This window comes from Octopus sinensis, linkage group LG17 (assembly GCF_006345805.1).
Source record: "Octopus sinensis linkage group LG17, ASM634580v1, whole genome shotgun sequence".
NCBI classification, from domain to species: domain Eukaryota; kingdom Metazoa; phylum Mollusca; class Cephalopoda; order Octopoda; family Octopodidae; genus Octopus; species Octopus sinensis.
The window spans coordinates 29582911-29610702 of record NC_043013.1 but is presented as its reverse complement, the minus strand read 5'-3'; the positions used below and the strand labels follow the sequence as shown (position 1 = coordinate 29610702).

The window sequence follows — 27792 nt, the reverse complement described above, 5'->3', positions numbered from 1 at the left end:
GTTGGCATTAGGAAGGGCATCCAACTGTAGAAACTCTACCAGATCAGATTGGAGCCTGGTGCAGCCATCTGGTTCGCCAGTCCTCAGTCAAATCGTCTAACCCATGCTAGTATGGAAAGCGGATGCTAAACAATGAAGATTATGATGATGATGATGATGTTTCTGAAGGGCCTAAGGATGTTTTTTTAGCTGGATGCCCTTCCTAACACCAACCACTTTACAGTATAGACAGGGTGCTCTTTTTACATTCCCCTAGCACTATTGAGGTTGCCATGTAGCCTGAAGGTCTACAAAACCCAATGAGGTAGGGTTGCATCCTTATGTTAGGTGGGGTTTAAGGTATGAGAAAAGATGTTGGAATTGAGTTGGTTCTTGTTGTAGAGAAGCCAGATGGTTACTCACATTTAGAAGAGAGAAAGTGCAAATGAATTTGTGGTATTTCCAAAGAGATAACTAGCAGTGACGAAGTGTTCAGTAGGCATCTCAAGGTACAAGGGGAGTAGTAGTGAGTGGAGGAGCTAAGAGTGTGGGAGTGTATGTGTGTTTACATTTGCAAGTGTGTGTATACCTGTACTAGTGCCATGTAAAAAGCACCGAGTATATATATATATATATACAACGGGCTTCTTTCAGTTTCCGTCTACCAAATCAACTTACAAGGGTATAGTAGAAGACACTTGCCCAAGGTGCCATACAGTGGGACTGAACCTGGAACCATATGGTTGGTAAGCAAGCTACTTACCACACAGCCACTCCGGCACCTATTGAAGAAAATCGTGGCAAAGGCGGAGCAAGCCCCTAACATTTCGCCTTGTTCTAAAAATCAGTTTAATATCGATGGCCCCAAATAAGAACCGTATCAGATATTAAGCTGATAAGAACAGTTCTGCACTTTGATCTTAGCCAAAAGGCTGAGAAGCGATATGCAGCATGTTCGTGGTAAGTCAGTAATTGCCAGTGTAGGCATGGATCGGGAACAAAATCAAACAATATATCACTATTGTTATTTAACCCCGGGCCAAGTCTGTGATCAAAAGCAGTCACAAGCAGCCTGTGGCCTACAGGATTTTCTGAATGGCACACTGAACAAAAAATAACCTTCAATTTGTTTTTTTTTTTTCAAAGGGCAGCCCGCCTGCCAATGAACTGTGCCGTGTGGCCCATTTCTCGATATTGGTTGTCTATGCCTGATCAAAGGCCTTACTTATAGTAGTGACGTAGTTTTCTTTCTTTTTCTTCAAACAGTGTATCTATAACAATAATATTCTTCATCTTTTTTAAAGATTAGTGTGCTTTGAGAAAGATTTAACTGTTATTTCTTGCAGATCCAGACATGGGCTTGGGAACAGGTGTGTGCAGGGAGTGCAAGCGCACCCTCTAACAATTTTTGGCTGGGTGAGGTGGCAATGAAAACACTATCGGCATCCTCAAAAATATGATCGCCAAAGTGAACGAGCGTAAAAACTTTTTAGGGCTGATTTTAAACGTCACTTTTCCATCATTGGATTTTATCTTATTTGATTGCTGTACAAATATAATTATTATTATAATTGGGTTTGTTTTTTATATTAAGATTGAACAAAATCGATCTTGTTTGTAAAACATATTAGAATTGGGTTTGCATCCCTGAAGCAAATTTCGTTTCCCTATTTATGGGTCCAGCGATCACGTAATCAAAAACTCCCTCCTCGACTCTAGCAACAAATAGTTGTGGAACAATGAACGGAGGTAATAACACATCACACAAGACGCTTTCTATTATAGACATTAAGTAAATGATATTTTAAAAGTAAGAGATACGAAAACTTTAAATATAAATCTGACTTACTTCGCCGCTTTCAATTTGTCCATTGATGTTCAATAAAAACACGCTACTAGACGCCATGTTGTGTTGTTAGGCAAGCGCATTAAGTTTCTTTTAACATCCATCAAACAGCAGTAGTTTCGTATGAAGTTATTTCACATACTGTATCAGTGTGAATGTGTGTGGACGTTTGTGCGCATTTAATGTAAAAGTTATGTAAGCCTGTTCAAAAGATGATTTATACTCATATGTCTTTTGTGTGTATGTGTCCTCTCTCTTTCACTCTCTCTCTCTCTGAACATTACAATGTGTGTGTATATGTATGTATGTATGTATGTATGTATGTATGTATGTATGTATGCACGTATGTATGTATGTATGTATGTATGTATGTATGTATGTATGTATGTATGTATGTATGTATGTGTGTGTGTGTATATATATATAGGTTCATTAACGCACGCACACACACACAAGCATACACACATTTATATACATAGATGCATACGTACATACATGCATATATACAGACAAACTGATAGATAGAGAGAGAGAGAGAGATGAATGGGTGGAGGGAGGGGGGATAGAGAGGTAAATAGATAGATAGAGAGAGAGAGAGAGATGGATGGATAGATAGATAGATAGATAGATAGAATACCTGCCCCAGGTAAGTTGAATTTTGTCCATTTACGACGGGATTTTTCCACTTATTTCTTTTTCACCACGCACTTCAAATAAGAGGTGAGGAAGCCTTTTCCAAAGCAAAATTTTAAATATACGTAGTTTTTTTTTTTTTTTGCTTTTGTTTTTTAATGTTACCCCAGTCTTCACTGGTCTTCTAAATTGCACTGCACAGCAGTTGTCGAGCACTGGAATAAAGTTTGCAGCTTTGAACTGTTGTGCTGGCGCCATGTGCTGCAGAGCTTATGGATGTCCGTGTCTGTCTGGTAAGACGCCTGCTTCCCAACCACATGGTTCCGGGTTCAATCTCCTTGCGTGCACCTTGAGCTGACCAACGCCTTGTGAGTGGATTTGGTATACGGAGACTGAAAGAAGTTCGTTGTATATGTATATATAGTCATATATGCGCGCGCGCGCGTGTGTGTGTGTGTATCTTTGTGTCTGTGTTTGCCCCCTTGCTTGTCAACCGATGTTGGTGCGTTTACGTCCCCGTAACTAAGCGGTTCTGCAAAAGAGTCCTATAGAATAAGTGCTAAGCTTACAAAGAATAAGTCCTGGGGTCGATTTCTTCAACTAAAACCCTTTAAGGCCGTGCTCCAGCATGGCCGTACTCGAATGACTGAAATATGTAAAAGAATATATCTTGGACTAAGAGGGCAAACGTCCCAGGCTACTAAACACTGTGCAAAGGAATTCGACTGCCTCAGTAGGACTGATTCATATAATTCTAACTAGGGCCGTAGCCAGTTCTAAAGGCAGGGGAGCCGAGCAAATATAAAAAAAAAAGGTGCCGTAATTCATGCAAAACGATTTTGACTCATTGGTTATACATTTTATAAAAGGCGCCAATTTTGAAAAACGTCCTCGCGGGGAATGGTCACCCCCCCCCCCTTGCTCCCCTATTAGTCACGCCATTGATTTTTAACCCTGGAAGGTGTCCTGGAAGAACACGTCGTCTGTTGTGGAGTGATGCTGTGAAAGAGTTAATGGACAACCAACCTATACGCCAACCATTGAGAACTGCACAAAACCGATTACAGTGACGAGCACCTGTCAAGAATGGCATTAAGAGTCGTTCATTGACCTGAACGAAAATAGAAAAAGGATATTCCGTTCAGCTGTAGGATGTTAAATTATGAATACTACTAAGCGTGGGGGTCTGAGAGAGACAGAAAGGGGGTGACCAGATGTGTTTGAGATGAGATGTTTGAGGGTTATGGTTAGTGTGACAGGGATGGACAGGATGAGGAATGAGGAGGTGCGAAGGTGAGCAGGAATGAAAGAAAATCTATGTACCAAAATGGATAGACGTATGTTGAGGTGGTTTGGCCACATGGAGAGGATGGATAAGGAGCAGATGGTAAGGAGAGTGATGAAGGCAGAAGTGGGCAGTAGAAACAGAGGCAGATCACGGTTTGTGTGGATGGATGGATGGAGTGAGGAAAGCTTTGGTGGTTAGAGGTGTAGGAGTGAGAGAGTTTATGAATGATAGGAAAGCTTGGAGAGTGTTTGTAGACGGATGAGTGAATTGATATTGCTCAAAGGGATATGGAACCAGCATGATGCAGCGAGGGTAAATCAGAATATGCTGTCGGAACCCGCTGCTGATATCGGGCGTTTGCTTTCTATGCCTTGACCCGAGCATAGGACGGGACTCGCCTCTTTGAGTTGGGAAATGAATAGAATGCCTGATGTATGTCTTGTTGTGGCTACCCCTCCTATGGGGAATTAGCCCTTGATAAATATTTTTTTAAAATTAAGCGACAACACCATATTCTCAAAACTTCCTAACTCTCTGACGAAGGATAAGGACCCAAAATATTATAGTTTACAGTTGTTAACACAATTGAATTTCTTAGACTTTTCCTCAAAGAACTTTTCTATTGACCAGTCATTACCATTCGGGTTCTACATTTTACCCCTTTTTCATTTATTGGGATATATATCAGCATAACAATATGATGCTTCCTGTATAATATAAAGCTTTTGTACCTGATGTGTTTTAAACAGATAGTGGCTAGTATTTAAAAACAAGACATAAGCTTGTAGTGAGTCAGGAAAACTACTTGTGTTGCCGTAGCATAGCACAGTTGTACTTTGACATACTCCAGCTAATCAGGGCTGGACGCGTAGGAATAAAAGAAGGCAGTTTTCTGCCCAAACAGAGACGCGAGAGTTTTTAAGCAGCGGGAGAAAAGACAGCACAACAGCAACAGTTCTTTCAACATGATACAGTTTTTGTTTTTTCAGCTCCAACTTCGTGCAACCAATTTGGAATGATATCGGCTCTTGACTTGTCACTTCCTGAACAGCCTAGTTCATGTATGCCAAATTCGCTCCTCGAAAGTTTGGATGACATCAGCCGCAACTCTGCCTCATAATGAACTGTATATTTTCGTTTAAGCTAGCTTCGTTCCTATTACCTTACAACGGCTTCCAAAAGAATCATTTGGTTCAAAAGTAAGCTTTACCTGATTTACATACACAGACAGGCTACACCTCTGGCTACTTGTCAGCTCTCGTTCCTAGCTTAATAAAATTCCAATGTTTTCTTTTAAAAACTGCCTTCTGATATTTATTTACACTTGCTTCTCAAAAGCGCATTTAATGGGCTTTATCACGAACACATTCATTAGCGACCACTCTCACTAAAAGCTCTTAGCAAATTGAAGTAATTACCAGACTATATCATTCACTCATCACGAGATGATTTAGCTCATGGGCATAATGATCGTTCAAAAGTGTATACACATTATGACTTTTTTTACTCTGTGCTCCAACTGACATTGTCTAATTATCTAATGGCAAGAAACTGCCCTTTTTAAAATTTAAGTTTCAATAACGGGATAAGATCTAACCTCATATTAATAGAATTTTTTTTTCTCACAACATGGACATTGCTTCTTAATTTCTTTTCTATAAATATCTCCACCATTATTGTCTTTCGAATTTTCTTCTCTTGCTCCTCCTATTAAAGTTACTAATCGTGTGATTTTTCTTTCATCCTTTTCACTGTTGCCGTCTCCTCTCGTAAGAAGTGTTTCTGTTCTAGTCGATTTTCCCCCTTGAATATGTCTTATGGGAGTCTTTTCTTCTTTTTTCTTTTTTTCCTTATTTATTTTTGTCTCTCTGATATATATGAATGTAATTCTGATTTTTTCTAAATCTTGAGTTACTTTTTAGAACAGTTTCTTACAAGATATTCCACTTTTTCTTTGATTTCTGCAAAGAAACCAATTGATTGTTCGAAGCCTGTTTTATAACTGCTTATTTGCAGCCTTGCTGGAAGCTATTTTTATCTAAAAAAAATAAATGAAAACGTTTGCATTAAAAACATTTGCTCCAACTCCGTAACTGCCAAATTCTTATTCTTCTCAATAGTATAGCAGGAAAAGGTAAAAATGCCATAGAACTTCGCAGGCCATGAGGCGGAGAGCTTCATATTGTTTATGTTTAGCTTGACCATTTACACGTCGATGTCTTCAGGTAGGAAGAGAATTCCCAAGGATTGAGATTCTGAGAAAGAAGGTCTGTGCAAAGTACCTCATCTCAAAAGTATTCATTGGGATTATTAACTGTAATAAGGGTCGCCTACTTAAGGACTGCAAACCCAAGTCCAAAATTTTTGACAAACAAGGTCGATTTTATAAATCTTGGTATCAAAGGAAGCACAGAAACAATGAGTCTTTCTACTTTAGACACAAAGCCTGAAATTTTGGGGGTAGGGAGCAATCGTTTACATCGACCTCAACTGGTACTTATTTTATCGACCCCGAAGAGATGAAAAGCAAAGTCGACCTCGGCGGAATTTGAACTCAAATTATAAAGACGGACGAAATACCGCTAAGTATTTTATTCGGTGTGCTAACGATTCTGCCAGCCTGTCTCCCAAACACAGGTATAATGATAGACACAAGAATGAGAATACCAGTTCGTAATCAATTGTACATGATGGTTAAAATACTGTATCAAGAAGTTGCAGAGCCGGTTACAGGTACGTGATGTGTTTGAAGTCATGGCTATGATGCTGAGCCGGTTGGAGGTACATGTCGTACGTGAAGTTGTGGCTGTGATGCTGAGCCTGTTGGAGATACATGCCGTACGTGAAACTGTGGCTGTGATGATGCTGCCTGGGTCACTTAGTAGAGGAGTTCTTGGAAGTTCTGTTTTCGCTGTTGATCCATGGTGAAGTAATTCACGAACAGTGAAGTGTTGGGACCTGGCCGAGTTGCTAGTTGAGTTGTGTACGTAGAGATGTTGACGTTAGGACGATGGTGGCGACGGAGACGGGGCTTACCGAATGCTGTTGGACGAAGTTGATAAGTCTCAACGTGGCTGCTGTGGTGTTGTCATTGGAGCTGGTTGCGTCTTGTGTGGTCAGTGGCTAGACTTTAAAAGGTCTGAAACCAAAGACGAATAGTGTGGAAAAAGTTGGGTTTTTACAGGGAGCAGTATGCTCGAAAAGGGTTCGATAAAGGTTGTTCACATGATGCTATCTAAAGTCTCTGACTGGTTATCCGCGATCATTTGGTACAATAGAGGAGACAAATTGTGCTAATACCAACCAATCGCGAAGTAGTGGACACAACGGGATACAAACAGTGGCCTAAGGCTAGCTGTTACCTGCTATGTTCGAATGTACGTATATGTAGAGTCTACGCCACAAGACAATAGAGTATGCATTTAGAGAAATGTTTTGCTATTTCTAGCAAGTCAAGTTGACAAACAGTGATAGAAATGAATTTAAGGAACTAGAGATAAGCTAAAGTCCGAGAAGCTGAAGATAGGATGAAGGATTGTGGTGGAGTTTAGATTTTATAAGCTTCTTCTCTGACTGAAAAGAAGGGGAATATCGTCTGTCTCCTCTCAGGTGTTGCCTATTTTCTGCTAGTCCGAAATTCACAGGGGAATGGGTTGATGTCCTGCCTGTGGCCTACGTTGACGGTTTGGCGAGCTGGCAGAAACGTTAGCACGCCGGGCGAAATGCCTAGTGGTATTTCGTCTGCCGTTACGTTCTGAGTTCAAATTCCGCCGAGGTCGACTTTGCCTTTCATCCTTTCGGGGTCGATTAAATAAGTACCAGTTACGCACTGGGGTCGATATAATCGACTTAATCCGTTTGTCCCTTCTGCGTTTAGCCCCTTGTGGGTAGTAAAGAAATAGGTTACTTAGTCTGGATGAACTCTGCATCTCCATTGTACTCAGAGTGAGGGCCGATATCTGTGGGGGACTGAGATGTCACTATGTTCCGCCCCTCGACCCCACAGGCCTTCATGGTTTGTCCTGCCACCTAAATGCTGATCGTTTTGCTCGTCACACTAAACTAAGCCTAATCATTAAGAGGGGCCAGGCTCGGGTTAATATTCCCTCAGTTCTGGAGCCAACGAGATTATCCAGAAGTGATGGGAAGAGACAAGATAGTCTTACCCTTTATCCCTGAGTTAGAGTAAGATGCCTCATCTGGGATGTCACAGTCAGTGACATCTTAACTCCTTCCCACATCCTGGATGCTGTGGTAAATGGGAAAGTCACTATTTCCGTAGCCGAACGGAACAAAATTCTGAAGTATCGGGACTTGTCGGAGAACCCTTTCTTCTAGCCTATGGCGTTTGAGACGTTCGGAGGGGCTGGGCCGCTGACAGCGAAGCTCTTGTCATCGTTGGCGGCCCGCCTTACCGAGGTGTCATGCGATGCCCGTGCGGGTGCTTGACTGTTCCAACGCCATCGTCATCGGTAATACCTCGAGCGTGTTGGCTTGCTTCAATAAGTTCCGGTAAGCCAAAATTAATGCACTTACTATTGAATTGGTGTTTTTTCCTTTTCATGATTATATTTTCTTCTGTTTTGAATTTATATTTTTATGTGGATTATGTATGTAATTAAGTATACTCTGACAATAAATTCATATACTCTTTACTCTCTTTTACTTGTTTCAGTCATTTGACAGCTGCCATGCTGGAGCACCGCCTTTAGTCGAGCAAATCGACCCCGGGACTTATTCTTTGTAAGCCCAGTACTTATTCTATCGGTCTCTTTTGCCGAACCGCTAAGTAACGGGGACGTAAATACACCAGCATCGGTTGTCAAGCAATGCTAGAGGGACAAACACAGACACACAAACATATACACACACATACATATATATATACATATATACGACAGGCTTCTTTCAGTTTCCGTCTACCAAATCCACTCACAAGGCTTTGGTCGGCCCGAGGCTATAGCAGAAGGCACTTGCCCAAGATGCCACGCAGTGGGACTGAGCCCAGAACCATGTGGTTGGTTGGCAAGCTACTTACCACACAGCCACTCCTGCGCCTATCTATATATTAAAAAAATTAAAAACCAGCCTCAGCCCCTAATGCTCTTGAGGAAAAAAAAAACATGACTATCACATAAATACACATTTTTTTTGCCAAAAATATGAGATTTTTTCGTTCTTTGAACATTGTATATTAACCACTCTCCACCCTGTCATCCATAATCTTATTTGTAACTCAGAAATATTTATTACAACGAAAGAAATGTTAATTTACTTCATAAGAATATATATATATATATATATATATATATATATATATACACTCACACATACACATACATACTACGCATACACACAATTTACGTATTTATTTATTTATTTATTTATTCATCTCTGTTTAAGACCTCATGTTGTTATTCTCTGTTACCGCGGCAACTTGGTATCAATGCGCCAGACCGGAACACTCTATGCGACAACTTACGAAAATATAATCCGTTACATTGACTTCCCTTTCCATATCGTAGGCTCTGCTGATTAACTTTTAATTTTACTCGTCTATATATACGCATATGTGTTGACAACATCCATGTTCTATTAAAATTATAAGTCGCTACTTAATGAGGGAAGACGAGAAGGAGAAAGAGTGGGGGAGGTCTATTCATTTCCCTTCGAAGCGAACGCGGAGAAAGTTCCTTAGCAACAAAGTTTGTGCTTGGTCGGAAATAACAAGAGTGACATGTTTATTTAGGAACTAAACTTTAACTTCTCAAGTGTGCTTAGCCTTTTTTAAAATAAATTACTAATATATATATATATATTTATATATTCGGATTCTGTGCGTTGGCCAATTGCCCGTATATTTATATTTCACAATGTTTAAAAATACCTTCCAGAGTGGGTTTTTGTCGATATTATACAGTGTTGGCAGTAAACCGCTTCAGATATGGGACAAAAAGGTGAGTGCTTCGTTTTCCTCGAGTTTAATTTTAAAGTGCATCATCAAAAGAAAAATATATACATATTATTATTGTTATTAATTTATTCACATTCTTAGCAACAGCATACCTTTTTAATGTATTGATGTGAAAAATCTTGGAATATCAGTTGCGTGTACAATAAATATTATATTGTACAAGATACAAGACCGCATCTTTGTTTTATATTAATTATGATTTTACGCTTGAAAGTTTTTAAAAAATACGATAACACTTTTACATAAAAGCTGTTTAACATATAAGCAATCCGAATCGTCTTCTCAGATATTACTTGATTATTACACCTTGTTGATCACGTTCCTTTGTTTATTAGTTTTTGTTGCTTTTGTTTACTGTCATAGCAGTAATTACACGCCATCTCTCTCTTAATCGCTGTCTCTTGAGCGAAACTTATAAACTTAGGTTAATGAATGAATGGTTAATTTTTTTATGCCCCCAGCATTAATTAAATACAGTTTATATTGTTTTAAATGCCAATAAATAAATGAATTTAACATTTTATAAAACGTATGCCTGCTCAGATACATGTGCAAGTGTTATAAATAGAGAAAATAGTGCAGTTGAAGTTGTCTGTCTTGCTATTTTCCTTAGTAACTCCCGGCTTTGTTAAACTACAACTTGAATTCGATCCCTGTTTTACAACGATATATCACGAATCATCCTCAATAAGGAAACAAAAGAAAATGACAAGTTCTCATTTTTATTTCACACAGAATTATCTATTTCCAAACAACGGAATCGATGAACATTAACTATAACTCAAGTCAAATTCTTTATCTTACGATCGACTAAACGCATCTTCTTCTTATTATTATTACCATTTATTTATACAGTACCGGACAAATTATCCGGTACTCTTGGAACCGGAAGTGTCCGGGATTGTGAATTTTCCTATTTTCAAGAGACACCCTAAAACATGCACTTGAAATATAAGATAAACTGTGAAAAGTAAAGAACTAAATTGTGCATAGCAGATTCCCATTAACACACTTCTAAAGCAGAGTCTGTTTGATATTTATTAATCCACTTAAAACTCTTTAAATACACCATACTCTGCTATGTATACAGTATAACGTTTATAGGATGAAAATTAGACAAAGGAGAGTAGAGAACATAATTTCATTTAACAGATACAGATTCAAATTAATACACTTCTAAAGCAGACTATGTTTAATCTTTATTGATCCACACAAGAAAGGTAAAGGACAGAACTATTTTTAACACTCAATATGCAAATTAACCAACTTCAAAAATAGGGTTTGTATGTTCAATAAAGGTTATAGAATATTGCACAATATTCCCGGGTCTCTGAAAGCCGGTTAAGTGGTCCGGTCATGTATTTTATATTTTATTTCCAACACTTTTTTGTAGTCTGTCTATTTCAGTTATTTCCCTTGACTTATTCCCGGGTAAATTGTTTTATTGAGAGTGGTTGAGCGTTACTTTCGTATATATTTCGTAATTGACTTTTTGTTTATCATGAAACAAAGACCTTTTTCTCTTTCAGCGGAGAGAACCGGGTGGGTGTGGTCGTTGGTACCTTTCGCCCAAGAACATTATCGTTGGGAATTTTCAGTGGAGATTTTGAAATCTTCATCTGTCGTTATCACATTTTATTCCGTTTTCTTGGTTTTCAGATATGCAAAAATAAATAAATAATCCTACCTTAGTCCTAGAATAGCCCAACCGTACAATCTTGTTATTACTGCGGCTTGGCATATGTTTTATTGTATCTCCCTGGGTTAGCCCTGATCTAGCGGACCTGTGATCAAAACCATCCCGTTTGTGATTTTTCCGGCCTTTCTTACTTTATCTTGAACTACATTATCAAATGTGTGCTTTGCCTTAAGTCGATGGAGAGTGTAATTTGAGGAAGATTTGGCTGTTTTTTTATTTATGTTTTGTTGTGGGGAACGAGTTACCTCATGCATGGTCCCTTGTTAGTATTGCCCTATTGATTTTGAATTCACCTCTTAGCCTGGGTGGCTGAGAAGTTAATAGCTATTCCGAAAGATCACTGATCAGAGATTATGCTTGTCTTGCGAGATGAACGTAAGAGTAAAAAAATGTATCAAAACTTCAAGATTCCTTTGAGGAAATTGTATTAAGGCTGAAGAATTCTTTATCATAGATGCAGGAGTGGCTGTGTGGTAAGTAGCTTGCTTACCAACCACATGTTTGTGTGTCTGTGTTTGTCTCCCCCGCCCCAACATCGCTTGACAACCGTTGCCGGTGTGTTTACGCCCCCGTAACTTAGCGGTTCGGCAAAAGACACCGATAGAATAAGTACTAGGCTTACAAAGAATAAGTCCTGGGGTCAATTTGTTCATCTAAAGGTGGTGCTCCAGCATTGCCACAGTCAAATGACTGAAACGAATAAAAGAATAATTTACACTAATTTGACAAGACTTATTTCACTTAAGGTTGATTTTAAGGATACTAATGTTAGATTATATTTAACATGATGCCATAAAGAGTCTTGTATACAAGACTAGTTCATTATATATATATATATGGTGGAAATCAGGTTGGTGAACTGGGAAAAGGTAAGAGATATTCTTTATGCAACACTAGTCTAGAGGGAGAAGAAATTCTGTGTCCATAAATATTTTCCATTCTTTTAGTCTTGGAGTTAGTGGAATTGGATTACTATGTAAGTGACTGAACATTCCACTGATAATCCAGTGTGTGACAAACCTGTTCTATTGACTTAGCAATACAAATATGTATGTATGTATGATTGTAGCCTCTAGTAGTCTGAAAATGGTGATTCCTTGTGATCATTTTCTTGTTGATCCTACCTATAATGGAACTGTAAACTCTCACTTTATATAGATGTGTGTTTATATATGTATATATATGTATAGGTGTGTGTGTGTCTGTGTGTTTGTACACACATCACCTCTTGACAGCCAGTTTTGGTGTGTTTACATCACTGTAACTTAGCAATTCTGGTCCACAGTGTGGAAGAAGAAGTACCAGGCTTAAAAAAAGGAAAATAACTAGTGAGGAATATTTGTTCAACTACAATTTTTCAAAGCAATGCCTCAGTCTAATGACTGACACTAGTGAAAACCAAAGGATAAGAAACACACACATATATTGTGAAGCCGCATGGCTCAGTGGTCAGAGCATCAAGCGTATGATTGTAAGGTTATGAGTTTGATTACCGGACCAAGCTGCGTGTTGTGTTCTTGAGCAAGACACTTTATTTCACATTGCTCCACTTCACTCAGCTGTAGAAATGAGTTGTGATGTCACTGGTGCGAAGCTGTATTGGCCTTTGCCTTTCTCTTGGATAATGTCAGTGGCATGGAGAGGGGAGGCTGGTATGCATGTGCAATTGGTGGTCTTCCATAAACAAATTTGCCCACACTTGTACTTCAGTAGGGAACTTTCTAGGTACAGTTCCATGGTCATTCATGATGGAAGAGGATCTTCACCCTTTACTCTCTCTATATATGTGTGTGTGAAGGTGCATGGCTCACTGGTTCACTGGTGCCAAGCTGTATGGGCCTTTGCCCTTCCCTTGGATAACATTGGTGGCATGGAGAGGGGAGGCTGGTATGCATGGGCGACTGCTGGTCTTCCATAAAAACAATCCTAGGTTGTGCATTTGCAGGTGAGGCAACTTTCCACTCAGACTTGTACCCCGGAGGAGAACCTCTTAGGTGCACACATGGTCATTTGTGACAGACAGTCATTCATATATACATACATACACATTGTGTTAGTATGTATATCAGATAGTGTATGTCTTCAGTGAGATGCTTTGAATCAAGTGTATTGCCTGAGTAGATGGTTATGCAGCCTACCTAGCTCAGAGACAAAGAGGCCAGTGCAATAGCTGTTGAAACAGCAGGAAGAAGTTGTTGCATTTTAGTCATAAACTGGATCACTTTCCTGTCACAGTATAGCATGTTTGAGTTGCAACAGCATTGTCTGAGATGCATGTTCTAGTACTTAATTGTGGATCTTAATTGAGCTTTATGGGAATATCAACCACTAATAAATTTGGAGTATTTTTCCACTGTAAAGTAAATATAGTTTTTGGAAAAGATTTTTAACAGAGAAATATGTGTAGTCATCAACAAAATTGAGTGCTTTAGTTATGTGTTTTGTTCTTGCAAGATATTTGTAGTTGTTCTGAATTGATTTAGAAAGCAACTAGTTTTCCATGCACATATTGGAGGGCTGATATCGTGATTTCTGTGTTAGAAAACAGTGCAAATCCAACATGATGTATCTAGATTTCATGTGGATGGATGGTTAATGTGGGGTGGAGAATAGGACTGTGTGTTTGGTTAGGTCAGATTATTGATGTAAAGAAGGAAGAGTTTATCCAGCCAGATCCAGCCTCACACACCTACATGATCATTCTAAAAACAAGCAATCAGCAATCACATCATCAAAACCTCAAAGCTACAAGATAGTACAAGTTTAATTCAAAACAATGTGGAAATAACAAGCATTACATTTGACAGAGTAATCTGAATGTTAAAGGGTTAAGAAATATAACCTCCCTCTGAAGTATGCCAGGGTTTGTAGTGTGTTAACCATCTCCAGCATGCTTACTTCAATAAACAGTTGTGTTTACTTGTATGTAATTATTGATTTGTTTCTGATATTGTCTTGCAGGTTCGTAATGGTCACATCAAACGAATCACAGACAATGATATCCAATCATTGGTTCTGGAAATAGTTGGCACAAATGTCAGGTAAATACCACCAGCTTCATTATTCTCACTCTATAAATTCCTTCTCTTCCAGCAGCCAGGTTTATCTACTTTGAATATTGAGACCCAGCCAGTGCTGTTACCATGTAAAAAGCATCCAGTCCACACTGAAGTGGTTGGCATTTGGAAAGACATCTAGCTGTGAAAACCATGCTAAAACTGACCTCACCTATGCTGATGCCGTGTAAAAAACACTCGATCCACTCCACGGGGTGGTTGGTGCTAGGAAGGGCATCCAGCTGTAAAAACGATGTTGAAACAGGCACAGAAGCCTGGTGTAGTCTTCTACCTGGCTGGCTCCTATTAAACCACCCAACCCATGCCTGCACAGAAAGCAGATGTTGAACAATGATGATGATGATGGATTCAGCCTCCTGCTTCCCATCAGTCATGAATACAACCCAAAGATACTTCAACTGTGGCTCTCACAGATTATATACAATTTGATCAAATTGCTCAAGCGGAAATTGTGAATCTGATGATTTACCATTTTTAGAATCGTTTCAAGCATGGAAATAGTTTGTGTCTGATGCATTGCCATTCATGCCTTACTGAAACTGATAGGGCTTCTATGCATCCATATTCACTAAATGTTGTTGGGGGTTTTGTATTTGTTTGAGGCAGAAGGTTTGAACTAGTTCGTCTTTTGTGTGGGAGTTGATGATTAACATAGTTTATTTATGCATCATTACATATTATGTAATCAGCCATCAAAGTCATATTGTGTAAGCCTACAATTATTTAACTCCAATCCAACATGCCTAACAACGAAAATATTAGGAGCTGCTGTTCTTATCATGTTTGTTTGATTATTTGCTTCAGTAGCCACTCTGGTATTTCAGGATATTGAAATTCCCATTTTGTTTTTGTTATTTTGAAATTTTTACTATTTTAGAAAAGGGTGAATGTAAAACATGCAGCCTTGCTTGTTTTGTTATGTTATAAACAAGGGGTAATTTACATAATATTAAAAACCCAAATCAGTTGCTTGAAAAATGAGCTGCAATAGAAATACAAGTTAAAGGATAGAGGATTTTAATTACAAAAAAAACTGCCAAAACCAACAAGGCAATATCTTTCTAAACATAAGCTCATAGCATCACAATGTTTTTGAAATGTTAGTTGTTTTATACTATATCAATTAGTTACTGTTATATTTTCATGTCTCTCCAAAATACTTTTATTTATAGCAGATTATAACCTCATATTTAATCTGTTTATTTATTATTATTATCATCAGTATTAACATTGTTGTTATTATTATTATCAGTGTTATTATTATTATCAGCACTTGTCAAGTGCTGCAGTTAGTGGAATTGACTAACTCATCCCCAAAATTTCAGCTTCGTGCCTATAGGGAAAAGGATTGTTATTATCATTATTAAGACAGCATGCTGGACGAAATGCTTAGCGGTATTTCACCCATCACTATGTCCTTTTCTACTTTAGGCACAAGGCCTGAAATTTTGTGGGAGGGAGCCAGTCGATTAGCTCAACTCCGGTATACAACTGCTACTTAATTTTTTTGACCCCGAAAGGATAAAAGGCAAAGTAAACCATGGCAGAATTTGAACTCAGAACGTAAAGACAGATGAAATACTGCTTAGCATTTCACCTAGCATGCTAACATTTCTGCCAGCTCACCGCCTTGTCCATTGCTACATTCTGAGGTCAACTTTGCCTCTCATCCTTTTGGGGTTAATAGATTAAGTACCAGTGAAATTCTGTGATTGATGTCCCCTCCCCCAAAAAAATTTCAGGCCTTGTGCCCATAATAGAAAGGATTATCATTATTATTATTATGAGGTGCCAAGCTGGATGAACTGCTTAGTGCTATTTCTTCTGGTCCTTCATGTTCTGAGTTCAAATTCCACCAAGGTCAAGTATTGGGGTTGATGTTGTCAACTAACCCCTTCAACCTAAAACTACTGACCCCGTGCTAAAATTTGAAACCAGTTGGGTGGCAAGCTGACAGAATCATTAGCATACCAGACAAAAGGCTTTGTGTTATTTCTTTTGGGTGTTTTTATGTTCTGAGTTCAAATCCTGCAATGGTCGACTTTATCTTCTGTCTTTTCAGAGTCAATAAAATAAAGTACCAGTCAAGTGCTGGTACTTTATTTTATCATTGCAATCAGCTTAGCCAAAATTTGAAAGGGCTATTCATCATCATTTTACATGGCACCATCACCTGCACTGACAGGATCGCCAAGTACCTTGCAAGACAAGAACCCTCTCTATGGGGCAGGGGTAGTATTGAGTGGGTGGGACTTTGTGCCAGTCAAGAGATTTAAGGTAGAGGGGGGGGGACAGGTATAGGTATCTTGCTGTAGAGTGGGTATGTCGATATCCTTGTTGGAAAACAAGGGAAAGTCAGTTGTAGAGTAAGATAAAGGGAGTGATAGCGAGAGAGATGACGGTGGAGATACTATTATTGTTGTTGTTAAGGTGGCAAGCTGGCAGAATCATTATAAAGCCAGGGGGAAATGTTTAGTGGCATTTGGTCTGCCTTTTAAGTTCAAATTCTGCCGAGGTTGACTTTGTCTTTCATCTTCTCAGGGTCAATAAAATAAGTACCTGTCAAGTACTGAGGTCAATGTTATTGACTATCCCCTTGCCCTTAAAATTCAGGCCTCGTACCTTTAGTAGAAAGGATTATTATTATTGTTGTTTAGGTGGCGAGCTGGCAGAATCGTTAGCATCCCAAGCCAAATGCTTAGCGGCATTTCATTCATCTTAACATTCTGAGTTCAAATTCTGCCAAGGGCAATTTTGTCTTTCATCCTTTTGGCTTTGATGAAATAAGTACCAGTTGAATACTGGGGTCAATGTATTCAACTTATCCCTTCCCCTAAAATTGCTGGCCTTGTGCCGAAATATGAAAGCATTATTATTATTATTATTGTTCTGTAGTTTTATTTTTATAGTGTGCTTTCACTTCACTACCGAGCGCAGCTCTGTGTGCCTTGGGTATGTGCTGTAATTTGTTGTAATGCTCTGATGGTTATTGTATGGAAAGTGTTCCGCATAGGATGTGTGCAGTGCCTAGTAGTGCAATTTTCTGTATGTTGTATGTGTTTGTAAGTCATTATTATTATTATTGTATCTTATTTGACTATTTTTGCAGTACCACATACATTACATGTCCTGCTGATCCAAAGAAAACTCTTGGCATCAAACTACCCTTTTTGGTGATGATAATTAAAAATCTCAAAAAATATTTCACATTTGAAGTACAGGTAAATAGCATATTTGCTCTTGACTCATTCTAACTCAATAATTTCACACTTGATATCATAGAGATGCTTGGTCCAAATATTTCTTTCTTGAAAAGCGGTTCTCTTTCTGAACCTTGTTGTGCTGTGTATGTGTTAGTATGTATGTATGTATGTAATAATGTCCCATTGCAGCCCTCAAGTATTGGGTCATCCCATAAATAAGGCTGAATATACTCCTCTGTCACTTACATTATAGCTTTGAAAAAATAACTGTTGAAATCGAACTGCACCCTTCAAAACTTGCACTAAAAATAAAGACAAGGTAAAAATTCCTACCTGCTTTTATAGCAAGTTGATGCTGGTAGTTTATCCCATCCCCCTCTGACTTTTAGTTCATGCAATTGAAAAAGCCGCATTATTTATGGAACGACCCAATAGTAATGAAGCTTAATTATTATAATTAAGAGCTATTCCAGCCCATGTGGTTCAGAAGCTTGCTTTGTGACCAAGTTTCCTTGGGTTCAGCACCCTTCTGCATGGCACCTTGGGCAAGTGTTTTCTACTATAGACCCCCACCCCAGGCTGATCAAAAACTTGTGAGTGGATTTGCTAGACACATATGTGTGTGTTTGTGTATATCCATGTCTTTACATCATATGGTGATTGTAAACGAGCATCACTGTCAAACATGCAGTGTCCTTCATTCTCAGTCTTCCATAGAAAATATGTTGCTGACAAAAAGTGATGGCTGGCAACACAAAAGGAATCTAGCCATAGAAAACCTGTCTCAACAAGTTCCTTTTGTTCCCTGCAAGTATGGAAAAGTGGAGGTTAAATGACGATGATGATGATGATAATGATACTCAAGAATTGGCAAATTTCATGAGACCTTTTTTTTTCTGTTACTCTTTTTCCTTGCTTTCACACTTGGGTGGTTTTTCTATAAAATAGGGAGTAGAGAGGATTTTTTTGTTTGTTTTTTATTTATTTATTTTGTTTTATTTTTGGTGTTGGTGGTGGGACAGGATCTGTCAAAAGTCATTGGCATAATATATTTAGAAGCACAGTGTAAATCTGCAAAACGTGAACAGTTCCTTTCACAAGATTTGAACCATCTGTCTCTTGAAAGTCTTGCAATGAAATTACTGTTTATATCAATTCGAGGGTTGCTCTAGTTAAGCTTCTCTCTAACATTGCATTTTTCATAATTTCCTTTAGAGCTGACATGATAAACTTTGAGCAACAACAAAAGTTTTAGCTCCATTGAAATATTTGATACTATATATAGATATATATATGTGTGTGTGTGTGCACACACATACATATATTGGTGGCACCTTGTCGGTTGTGATGATGAGGGTTCCAGTTGATCCAATCAATGGAACAGCCTGCTCGTGAAATTAACGTGCATGTGGCTAAGCATTCCACAGACACATGTACCCTTAATGTAGTTCTCAGGGAGATTCAGCATGATAAAGAATGTGAGAAGACTGGCCCTTTGAAATACAGGTACAAGAGAAACAGGAAGAAAGAGTGAGAGAAAGTTATGGTGAAAGAGTATATCAGGGTTCGCCACCACCCCCTGCCGGAGCCTCGTGGAACTTGAGGTGTTTTCGCTCAATAAACACTCACAAGGCCCAGTCTGGGAATCGAAACCGCGATCCTACGACCGCATATCTGCTGCTCTAACCACTGGGCCATTGTGCCTCCACACACACATGTATTAGAAGGATATGTATTACAGAACAAGTATCCTAAAACGTTGTTGCCTATGCTAGGCGAAGGTTATCTCCCTTGCACTTGCTCTAGAACTAGTATCCATGTGTCATAACTTCTGGAGATCGATTTACCTAACCATGTTTGGCTTATGGACTGTATAAAGACTGAAAGAATCATCAACCATAAAATCAATTTTTTTCTTCCGATGTTCTCCAGTGTGTTAGGATAAGTTTTCATAACCAGTTGACCTAAATGTATAACATATATCACATTCTGTGAATGCTAGTCTGTAACTTTGTGGTGTGAGAGAAAGAAAGTTGTGAATTTAGTCAAGTTAATGGTTCCTCATGAAGGTAACATGAATGCCAATCGGGCTCAAAAGATTGACTGTTATGTAAATCTCCTCGAGGAATGTGAAGACATAGACTGGAAAGCAGAGCATTTTCCAATAGAAGTCCGATTTAGAGGGGTTTTTTGGACACTGTGTGAGGCGACTGTTGTTATCGTTAAGCCTAACAAATTGTAAAGTAAATACCACCATGACTGATATCCAAACTGCAATGGAAAAGGCAAGCCACTGGATTTGGTTAAAAAGAGACAATGAGCAATCGCTAGAAGACTCTTTTACTTGTTTCAGTCATTTGACTGCAGCCATGCTGGAGCACTGCCTTTAGTTGAGCAAATCGACCCCAGGACTTATTCTTTGTAAGCCCAGTACTTATTCTATTGGTCTCTTGCCGAATCGCTAAGTGATGGACGTAAACACACCAGCATCAGTTGTCAAGCAATACTAGGGGGACAAACACAGACACACAAACACACACACACACACACATATATATATATATACATATATACGACAGGCTTCTTTCAGTTTCCGTCTACCAAATCCACTCACAAGGCATTGGTCGGCCCAGGGCTATAGCAGAAGACACTTGCCCAAGATGCCACGCAGTGGGACTGACCCCGGAACCATGTGGTTGGTTAGCAAGCTACTTACCACACAGCCACTATTGAGCTTTATTTGATAAGCAGTAGATCTAGCAAGCGGGACCTCACATCACTGAGTGGGGCCGGTGCGCATTGATGCCATCGAGAGGTAGGCCCCGAAACCTGATGACCCTATATACTTGCTGGCTTTCGGTATGCGAAGTTCTCGACTGGTAGCACTTGCATGTGCAAGTTGTTTGCAGAACATCACTAGAGAAATTGTTAGAGTATTAACAGCTCAGACTACCTTGGGAGACCCATTGAGGATAGATGAGTGTTTACATATCTTCATACATTCGTGCATGTATACATGCATCTATTTATGTATGGTGCTGTGTTCAGTTCAGAAGTTGGTGAAGTTACAAGAGCAAGAGGTCAATTTAATCATCCTTGCTGGAAGCCATATTATTTCGTTTTACTTGCATTACTTATGTCCTTAAGAAAGCCGTGAACTTTACAGCATGTCATTTGCTTGCTCTTACCCTGGAGAAGAATAATGAACAACATTAAATACTATACATTTATCTGAAACAAAGGGCATCCAGTCATAGAAATCCTGCCAAAGCAGACACCAGAACAGGCACAGATGCAGTCCTTGGACTTAACAGGTCCTGGGACTCAAACTATGCCAGTATGGAACAGGGACATTAAGTGATGATGACGATGAGGATGATGTGAGTCATATGGATTCACATTCCAATTCCTTAATTTTGCATATGAACCACAAAATGCACCAAATTCTTGCTGTAAAATGATTAGCAACAGGGAAAGAGTCTAGCCGTGAAAAAAGACCTTGCTTTTAAAAGTAAGAAATGGACAAGATGTAATTACAATGAAGACAATCTGGTTAACCCTCTTGTTACCATGTTTATGTTGAATTAATCGTGAAAAAAAAAACTGTAAAATTTATTAAAATAACTTTTTCATTATGAAGTTGTTGTTTGGAATAAATATATATATATATATATTATATATATATATATATATATACACACACATATATATATATATATATATGCATGATCATCATCATCATTGTTTAACATTCACTTTCCATGCTGGCATGAGTTGGACAGTTTGTTGGGAGCTGGCCAGGTAGAAGACTACACCAGGCTTCTGTGTCTGTTTTGCCATGATTTTTGATGCCCTTCCTAAAACCAACCACCCTACAGAGTGGACCGAGTGCTTCTTACGTGGCATCAGCATAGGTGAGGTCAGTTGTGTGTGTGTGTGTGTGTATATGTATATGTATATATATATATATAATTTTAAAATAGGATAAAATCTTTATAAGAATTTATCAAGTAGTCAGCCTAATCATAAGGGAAAAATTCATAATTATTCCCTTTAAATATATTTATTTATATTAAAAATATATTTAAAGGGAATGATTATGAATTTTTCCCTTATGATTAGGCTGACTACTTGATAAATTCTTATAAAGATTTTATCCTATTTTAAAATTATATATATATATATATTTTTTTTTCTGTGTACCTGAAAAAAATGTGTTCATCTACCATTGATGTTGTCTGTTGACAATTCCTTCTATCCATATTCACTAGCTCTGCTCTTTCAAAGACAGATAGACTGAGAAATCCCTAATTTAAAAAAATAAATAAAAAAAGGCGAGGCTGTGTAGTAAAGAAGCTTACTTCCCAACCACATAGTTCCCGGTTCAGTCCCACTGCGTGGCACCTTAGGCAAGTGTCTTCTACTCAGGCCTTGTGAGTGGATTTGGTAAATGGAAACTGAAAGAAGCTTCTTGTATATGTGTATGTGTGTGTTTCTTTGTGCCTGTTTATGTCCCTGTAACTTAGCAGTCAGTTCAGCAAAGAGACCAATAGAATAAGCACTAGGCTTAAAAATTAAGTCCCATGATAAAACTGAAACAAATAAATGAATAAAAGAACTGGAAGGGAAGAATCTTTAACATAGTGCTTCAGTAATATGTATTCATCTAACTAATGCTACTATGGAGAAGTGGATGTAAAACAGTAGTACAATCATGCATACAAACACACATGTATGATTTTGTTTGATTTGTTGTAGGTTTTAGATGACAAAAGTGTCCGGCGTCGATTCCGAGCCAGCAACTACCAGAGTACCACCCGTGTAAAACCTTTCATTTGCACTATGCCGATGCGTCTTGATGACAGCTGGAATCAGATACAGTTTAACCTCTCTGACTTTACACGACGAGCCTATGGAACAAATTACATTGAGACAATCAGAGTACAGGTAAGTGCTTCAATCCCTTTTAGCCAAACATGCACTTTTGCACGGAGTTGTTACTGACCTTTACATCTTTTTATTAGGTTTGTCACTAGCCAGCGAGCTGGCAGAAACGTTAGCACGCCGAGCGAAATGCGTAGCCGTATTTCGTCTGCCATTACGTTCTGAGTTCAAATTCCGCCGAGGTCGACTTTGCCTTTCATCCTTTCGGGGTCGATTAAATAAGTACCAGTCACACACTGGGGTCGACATAATTGGCTTAATCCGTTTGTCTGTCCTTGTTTGTCCTCTCTGTGTTTAGCCCCTTGTGGGTAGTAAAGAAATAGGTATGTCACTAGCCTGAGGGAATTATCAAGTCAAAGTTTATCCCATTTTCCACGGCATATGAGCAATTGCCCCTCTTCATAAATGGGGTACCTGCCCATCACAGGTTCAACCCATAGCTGTTGCCGTTATGCATTCTCGGCTGAGTATAAAGTGGCTGGCATTTGGAAGGGCATCCGGCAGATAGTAGCGCTTTACACAGTCTGCTTGGTCACCAACTCCTGTCAAATTGTCCAACCCATGCCAGCATAGAATACTGGACATTAAATGATGGAGATGAAATATATATATATATCGCAGGTGTGGCTGTGTGGTGAGAAGCTTGCTTCCCAACGGCATAGTTCCAGGTTTAGCCCCACTGTGTGGCAACTTGGGTAAGTGTCATCTATTGTAGCTCTGGGCTGACCAAAGACCTGTGAGTGGGTTTGGTAAATGGAAACTGAAAGAAGCCTGTCATGTGTGTGTATATATATATATATATATATCTGTTTGTCCCTCAACCATCACTTGACAACTAATGATGGTGTATTTACATCCCTGTAACCTAGTGATTTGGAAAAAGAGACTGATAGAATAAGTACGAGGCTTACAAAGAATAGCTCCTGGGGTCAATTTCTTCGACTAGAGGTGGTGTTCCAGCATGGCCACAGTCAAACAACTGAAACAAGTGAAAGAATAAAAGAAAGAATATATATGTGTGTATGTATGTATGTGTATATATATAGTAAATCCCCCCAAAAAAGAACAAATAACATGAGGATGCCGTACATGTAAAGTGTTAGCAGATGCTCAAGGAAGGAAAGAAGGATGGTTTAACATTTTGAGCAATGCTCTTCTTCAGAAACAGAGAACAGTCCAGTAGAAAGGAAGACGGAGGAAGAAAATATATGTGTGTGTGTGTGTGTGTATATATATATATATACACATTATTTTCTCTTTTTACTTGTTTCAGTCACTGGCTGAGGCACTGCTTTGAATTGTTTTAGCTGACTAAATTGACCTCAATACTTTTTTTTATATACTGGTATTTATTCTATCGCTGTCTTCTGCCAAACTGCTGAGTACAGAGGTGTAAACACACCAACATCGTTTTTAAGCGGTGGTGGTAGGAGGGACAAACAAAGCCACACACACACACACATGCATATGATTGATTGATTGATTGATTGATTCTAGTTTCAGCTTATGAGCTGTGGCCATGCTATGGGCTCCTTTCAGTTTTCATCTACCAAGTCCGCTGACAAAGTTTTGGTCAGCTTGAGGCTACAGTAGAAGACATTTATCCACGGCACCACACAGTTGGGTCTGAACCTGGAACCTACTACACAGCCGAAAAAATAAATAAAAATTAAAAAAAAAAAGAAAAACGATAAAACTCAGGGGCAGGTCACTCTAATCCCTTCGATAATGTCCCTTCCAATTGTATTCAGAATGCTCTCCCTTCAATTTGATACTCTTATTTCTTTACTTTATCATAATTTTGTGATTTGCGTTTCAAGTATTGGAGGAATGTGTGACATTCATGACGTTTCCAGTGTTCATGGATAAGTAAATCACACATCGCACATGACTTTCCCCGCTTTTGATGAAATCATGACGTAAAAATTCATTCTCAAACAGCTTCGTTAAGTTATTTTAGGAAAATATCTTTAGACTCGGCATTGCCTATTCTGTAGATGTGTAGTTGTGTTGACAGGTTATTGAACTATCGCAAGATCTAAGATTAGTAAATGTGGTCTGAAGATTTTAACCGTGAGCAGCAGACTTGTAGATTTGTTTATGATTTTGTTTTCTTCATATGGGCTTTGGCATGGCTGTGTGGTTAAGAAGCTCGCTTTGCAACCACAAGGATTCAGGTTCAGTTCCATTGCATGACTCTTGGGGCAAGTGTCTTCTACTACAGTCCCAGACTGTCTAATGCTCTGTGAGTGAATTTAGTTGGTGGAAAATGCAAAAGCCCATAGTGTGTGTGTGTGTGTATATATATATATATATATATATATATATATATATATATTAACGATCTTATGCTGACCACTTGATAAAATCATTATTTTATTTTTAAATTAACGATCTTATCCTTAGTCATATATATATATATATATATATTTATATATACATGTGTTTGTGTTTAACCTTCTAGCAGTTCAGTAATAGAGACTAAGAGAACAAGAATCAGACTTTAAAAAGCAAGTACTGAAGTGATTTTTGTTCAACTAAATCCTTCAAGGCTGTGCCCCAGCATGGCTGCAGCCCAATGACTGAAGCAAGTAAGAGATAAAAAGATAAAGATATGCAGTTATTGAGTTAACTGAGTCTGGTGGTATTGATTCTATCTTTTTATACATTGGACTGAAATACCACCCATATCAGCTTTACCCTTCATCCTTTTGTGAATGATAGATTAACTAGTAACCTTGTACTGGGATAGATCCTTCTCTTTCTCTATCGGTCTCTCTTTCTTGGTGATACAGGTTGTGGTCAGACCTGGACACAAATGGGCACCTGCAGGTGTAAAGGTTTTTAAAATATGCTGCATATCATGAAGGCACCCTTACAATTCCTGGGGGCCTAAGTCATGACATAGTGAATGTGTTTTGGTACAAGGAAATATTGACTTTCCAGAAAATGATGGTCTGGAACCTCTTATAATCTGTGCTAGTTTAGGAGCAAGAACATCAAATTCCTGTGGCTGCCAGACTAATTTACCATATTTGTATGTTATATAGTATTAACCTTTTAGTATTCAGATTACTTTATCACATGTAATTCTTATTTATTCACATTGTTTGGAACAAGCCCTCATTGTCTCATAGCTTTTGAGATTTCAATGATGTGATTTACTCTTTACTCTTTTACTTGTTTCAGTCATTTGACTGGGGCCATGCTGGAGCACCGCCTTTAGTCGAGCAAATCGACCCCGGGACTTATTCTTTGTAAGCCCAGTACTTATTCTATCAGTCTCTTTTGCCGAACCGCTAAGTGACGGGGACATAAACACACCAGCATCGGTTGTCAAGCAATGCTAGGGAGACAAACACAGACACACACATACATATATATATATATATATATGTATATATATATATATGTATATATACGACAGGCTTCTTTCAGTTTCCGTCTACCAAATCCACTCACAAGGCATTGGTCGGCCCGGGGCTATAGCAGAAGACACTTGCCCAAGATGCCACGCAGTGAGACTGAACCCGGAACCATGTGGTTGGTTAGCAAGCTACTTACCACACAGCCACTCCTATTGTATATTTTTTGAATGACATTGTAGTGTAGGTGTGAGATGCTGAATCTGGCCAACTTGACCTTAAAAAAGGGTAGAATATTAGGACCAGAAATGTCTGGTTTTAATGTCAAAGGGTTAATGAACATGTGCCATATATAAAAACGTACAGTTACTTGTATTTCGTCATCATTTAACATCCATTTTCCATTCTGATTTCATTTAATTATTGAAGTAAATTGAATGTTTGCTTAATTTAGTGTATATTGACCAAGATGACTGCTCTTGGTTTGGTAAAATCACTAACCTAGAAAGGCTTTGGAACTGAAGATTATGGATGATCATTACTGAGTCTTGGTACTGCTAAATAACATTAGGTTGCTGGTTCCATGTTCAAGATAGTTAGAAAGAGGGCTGATAGAATGGATTTCTTTTCCTTTCCATGTTTTTTTCTTTCTTTCTTTCTATTCCCTAATTGTCATTCTGCTCTCTTTTCCAGATTCATGCCAACTGTCGTATTCGGCGAGTATATTTCTCCGATCGCTTATATTCTGAAGACGAGCTGCCTGGAGAATTCAAACTATATATTCCACAAAGCAAGATCAAAGCTTGAGTGATTTTTAACAATTAAAACAGAAAAAAAAAAAACTAATAAAAAGAATATAAAAAATAAAAAAAAAGAATTAAAAGCAATAAACTTTGTAAATATCTTAGACTTTACATTGAAAATATGTTTCCTCTACTCGCACATTTGTCCACAGTGTGTGCCTATGTATGTATGTATATATATATATATATATATATATATATATACACATACGTATGTATATATGTATGTAAAACTAATGTAAGTATAATTTTATATGTGAGATGTGTTCGTGTACATATATGTAAATGTTAGTGCATATATATATATATATATATATAAAGGTATACATGCATATAAATGTGTGTGTACATATATATATATATATATATGTCGACCATGAGTATCATTTGTCTCTAATCTTTAAACCTTAGTCCGTCTGGTCTTATTTTAACTTAATTCATTCTTCTCAATTATCATTTTGTAGTGCTAGAAAGTTGTAGCTATACTTTTTGAATAAATTATTTCATTGCAAAGTATTTCCAATTACAGCTTGCTAATTCTTTATGGATTCTTTCTCTTCTGTTCAGATCTATTTATATATATCTCAGTATTTCATATGCTCTGTTTAATCCCCTTTGTCTCCTCACATGAAGTTGACCCCCTGCTTCCTCAAGGGCTCATAGTCCTGTGAAGTACATAGTGATTTCAATTGTGCAGGTGGCATGAAGAAAGCACCCAGTACAGCTTTCGGAAGAACATTCAACCATGGAAACCATGTTAAAGAAGACATTTGAGCACAGTGCAGTCCGAGAATTCCTTGCATCTGTCAAAACATTTAACCCTAGGCTTTAAATGATGATGATGTTTCTTATCTTCTCTTTTACACACAATTTTTAATTATCGTAATAATGATAACAAACATACAAGGCTGATAGTCTTCATAATGAATAGATGAATCTTGGTTAGAATTTCCAACCATAAATGTACAAGCCATTCAATCA

General features: G+C 38.3%; 2 protein-coding genes and 1 non-coding gene across 3 annotated transcripts in view; 1 reads left to right on the top strand and 2 right to left on the bottom strand.

The window, feature by feature from the left end:
* LOC115220967 (B9 domain-containing protein 1) overlaps nt 1-1981 on the bottom strand; it is a 107591-nt gene extending 105610 nt beyond the window's left edge. Inside the window, exon 1 of the mRNA XM_029791176.2 lies at nt 1829-1981. Coding sequence (XP_029647036.1) covers nt 1829-1885 — 57 coding nt within the window. The 5' untranslated portion in view covers nt 1886-1981. The remainder of the gene's footprint in view (nt 1-1828) is intronic.
* LOC115221127 lies at nt 730-923 on the bottom strand. Its single transcript, XR_003882607.1, has one exon. It is a non-coding gene; the product is annotated as a U2 spliceosomal RNA (small nuclear RNA).
* A 7235-nt stretch (nt 1982-9216) lies between the features above and the next one.
* Nucleotides 9217-26933, top strand: LOC115220923 (cilia- and flagella-associated protein 20). Its single transcript, XM_029791122.2, has 5 exons — nt 9217-9703; nt 14381-14460; nt 17606-17717; nt 22458-22646; nt 26702-26933. Exons 1-5 carry the CDS (start codon nt 9620-9622, stop codon nt 26813-26815), a joined length of 579 nt encoding a protein of 192 aa, XP_029646982.1. The 5' UTR covers nt 9217-9619; the 3' UTR covers nt 26816-26933.
* Nucleotides 26934-27792: the final 859 nt, after the last annotated feature.

Excerpts from the sequence above, each read along its gene's own strand:
- LOC115220923 (XM_029791122.2), top strand. The coding sequence starts at position 9,620 with ATGTTTAAAAATACCTTCCAGAGTGGGTTTTTGTCGATATTATACAGT. Across the intron at positions 9,704-14,380 it reads TTCAGATATGGGACAAAAAG|GTTCGTAATGGTCACATCAA; the intron begins GTGAGTGCTTCG and ends ATTGTCTTGCAG. Across the intron at positions 14,461-17,605 it reads ATAGTTGGCACAAATGTCAG|TACCACATACATTACATGTC; the intron begins GTAAATACCACC and ends CTATTTTTGCAG.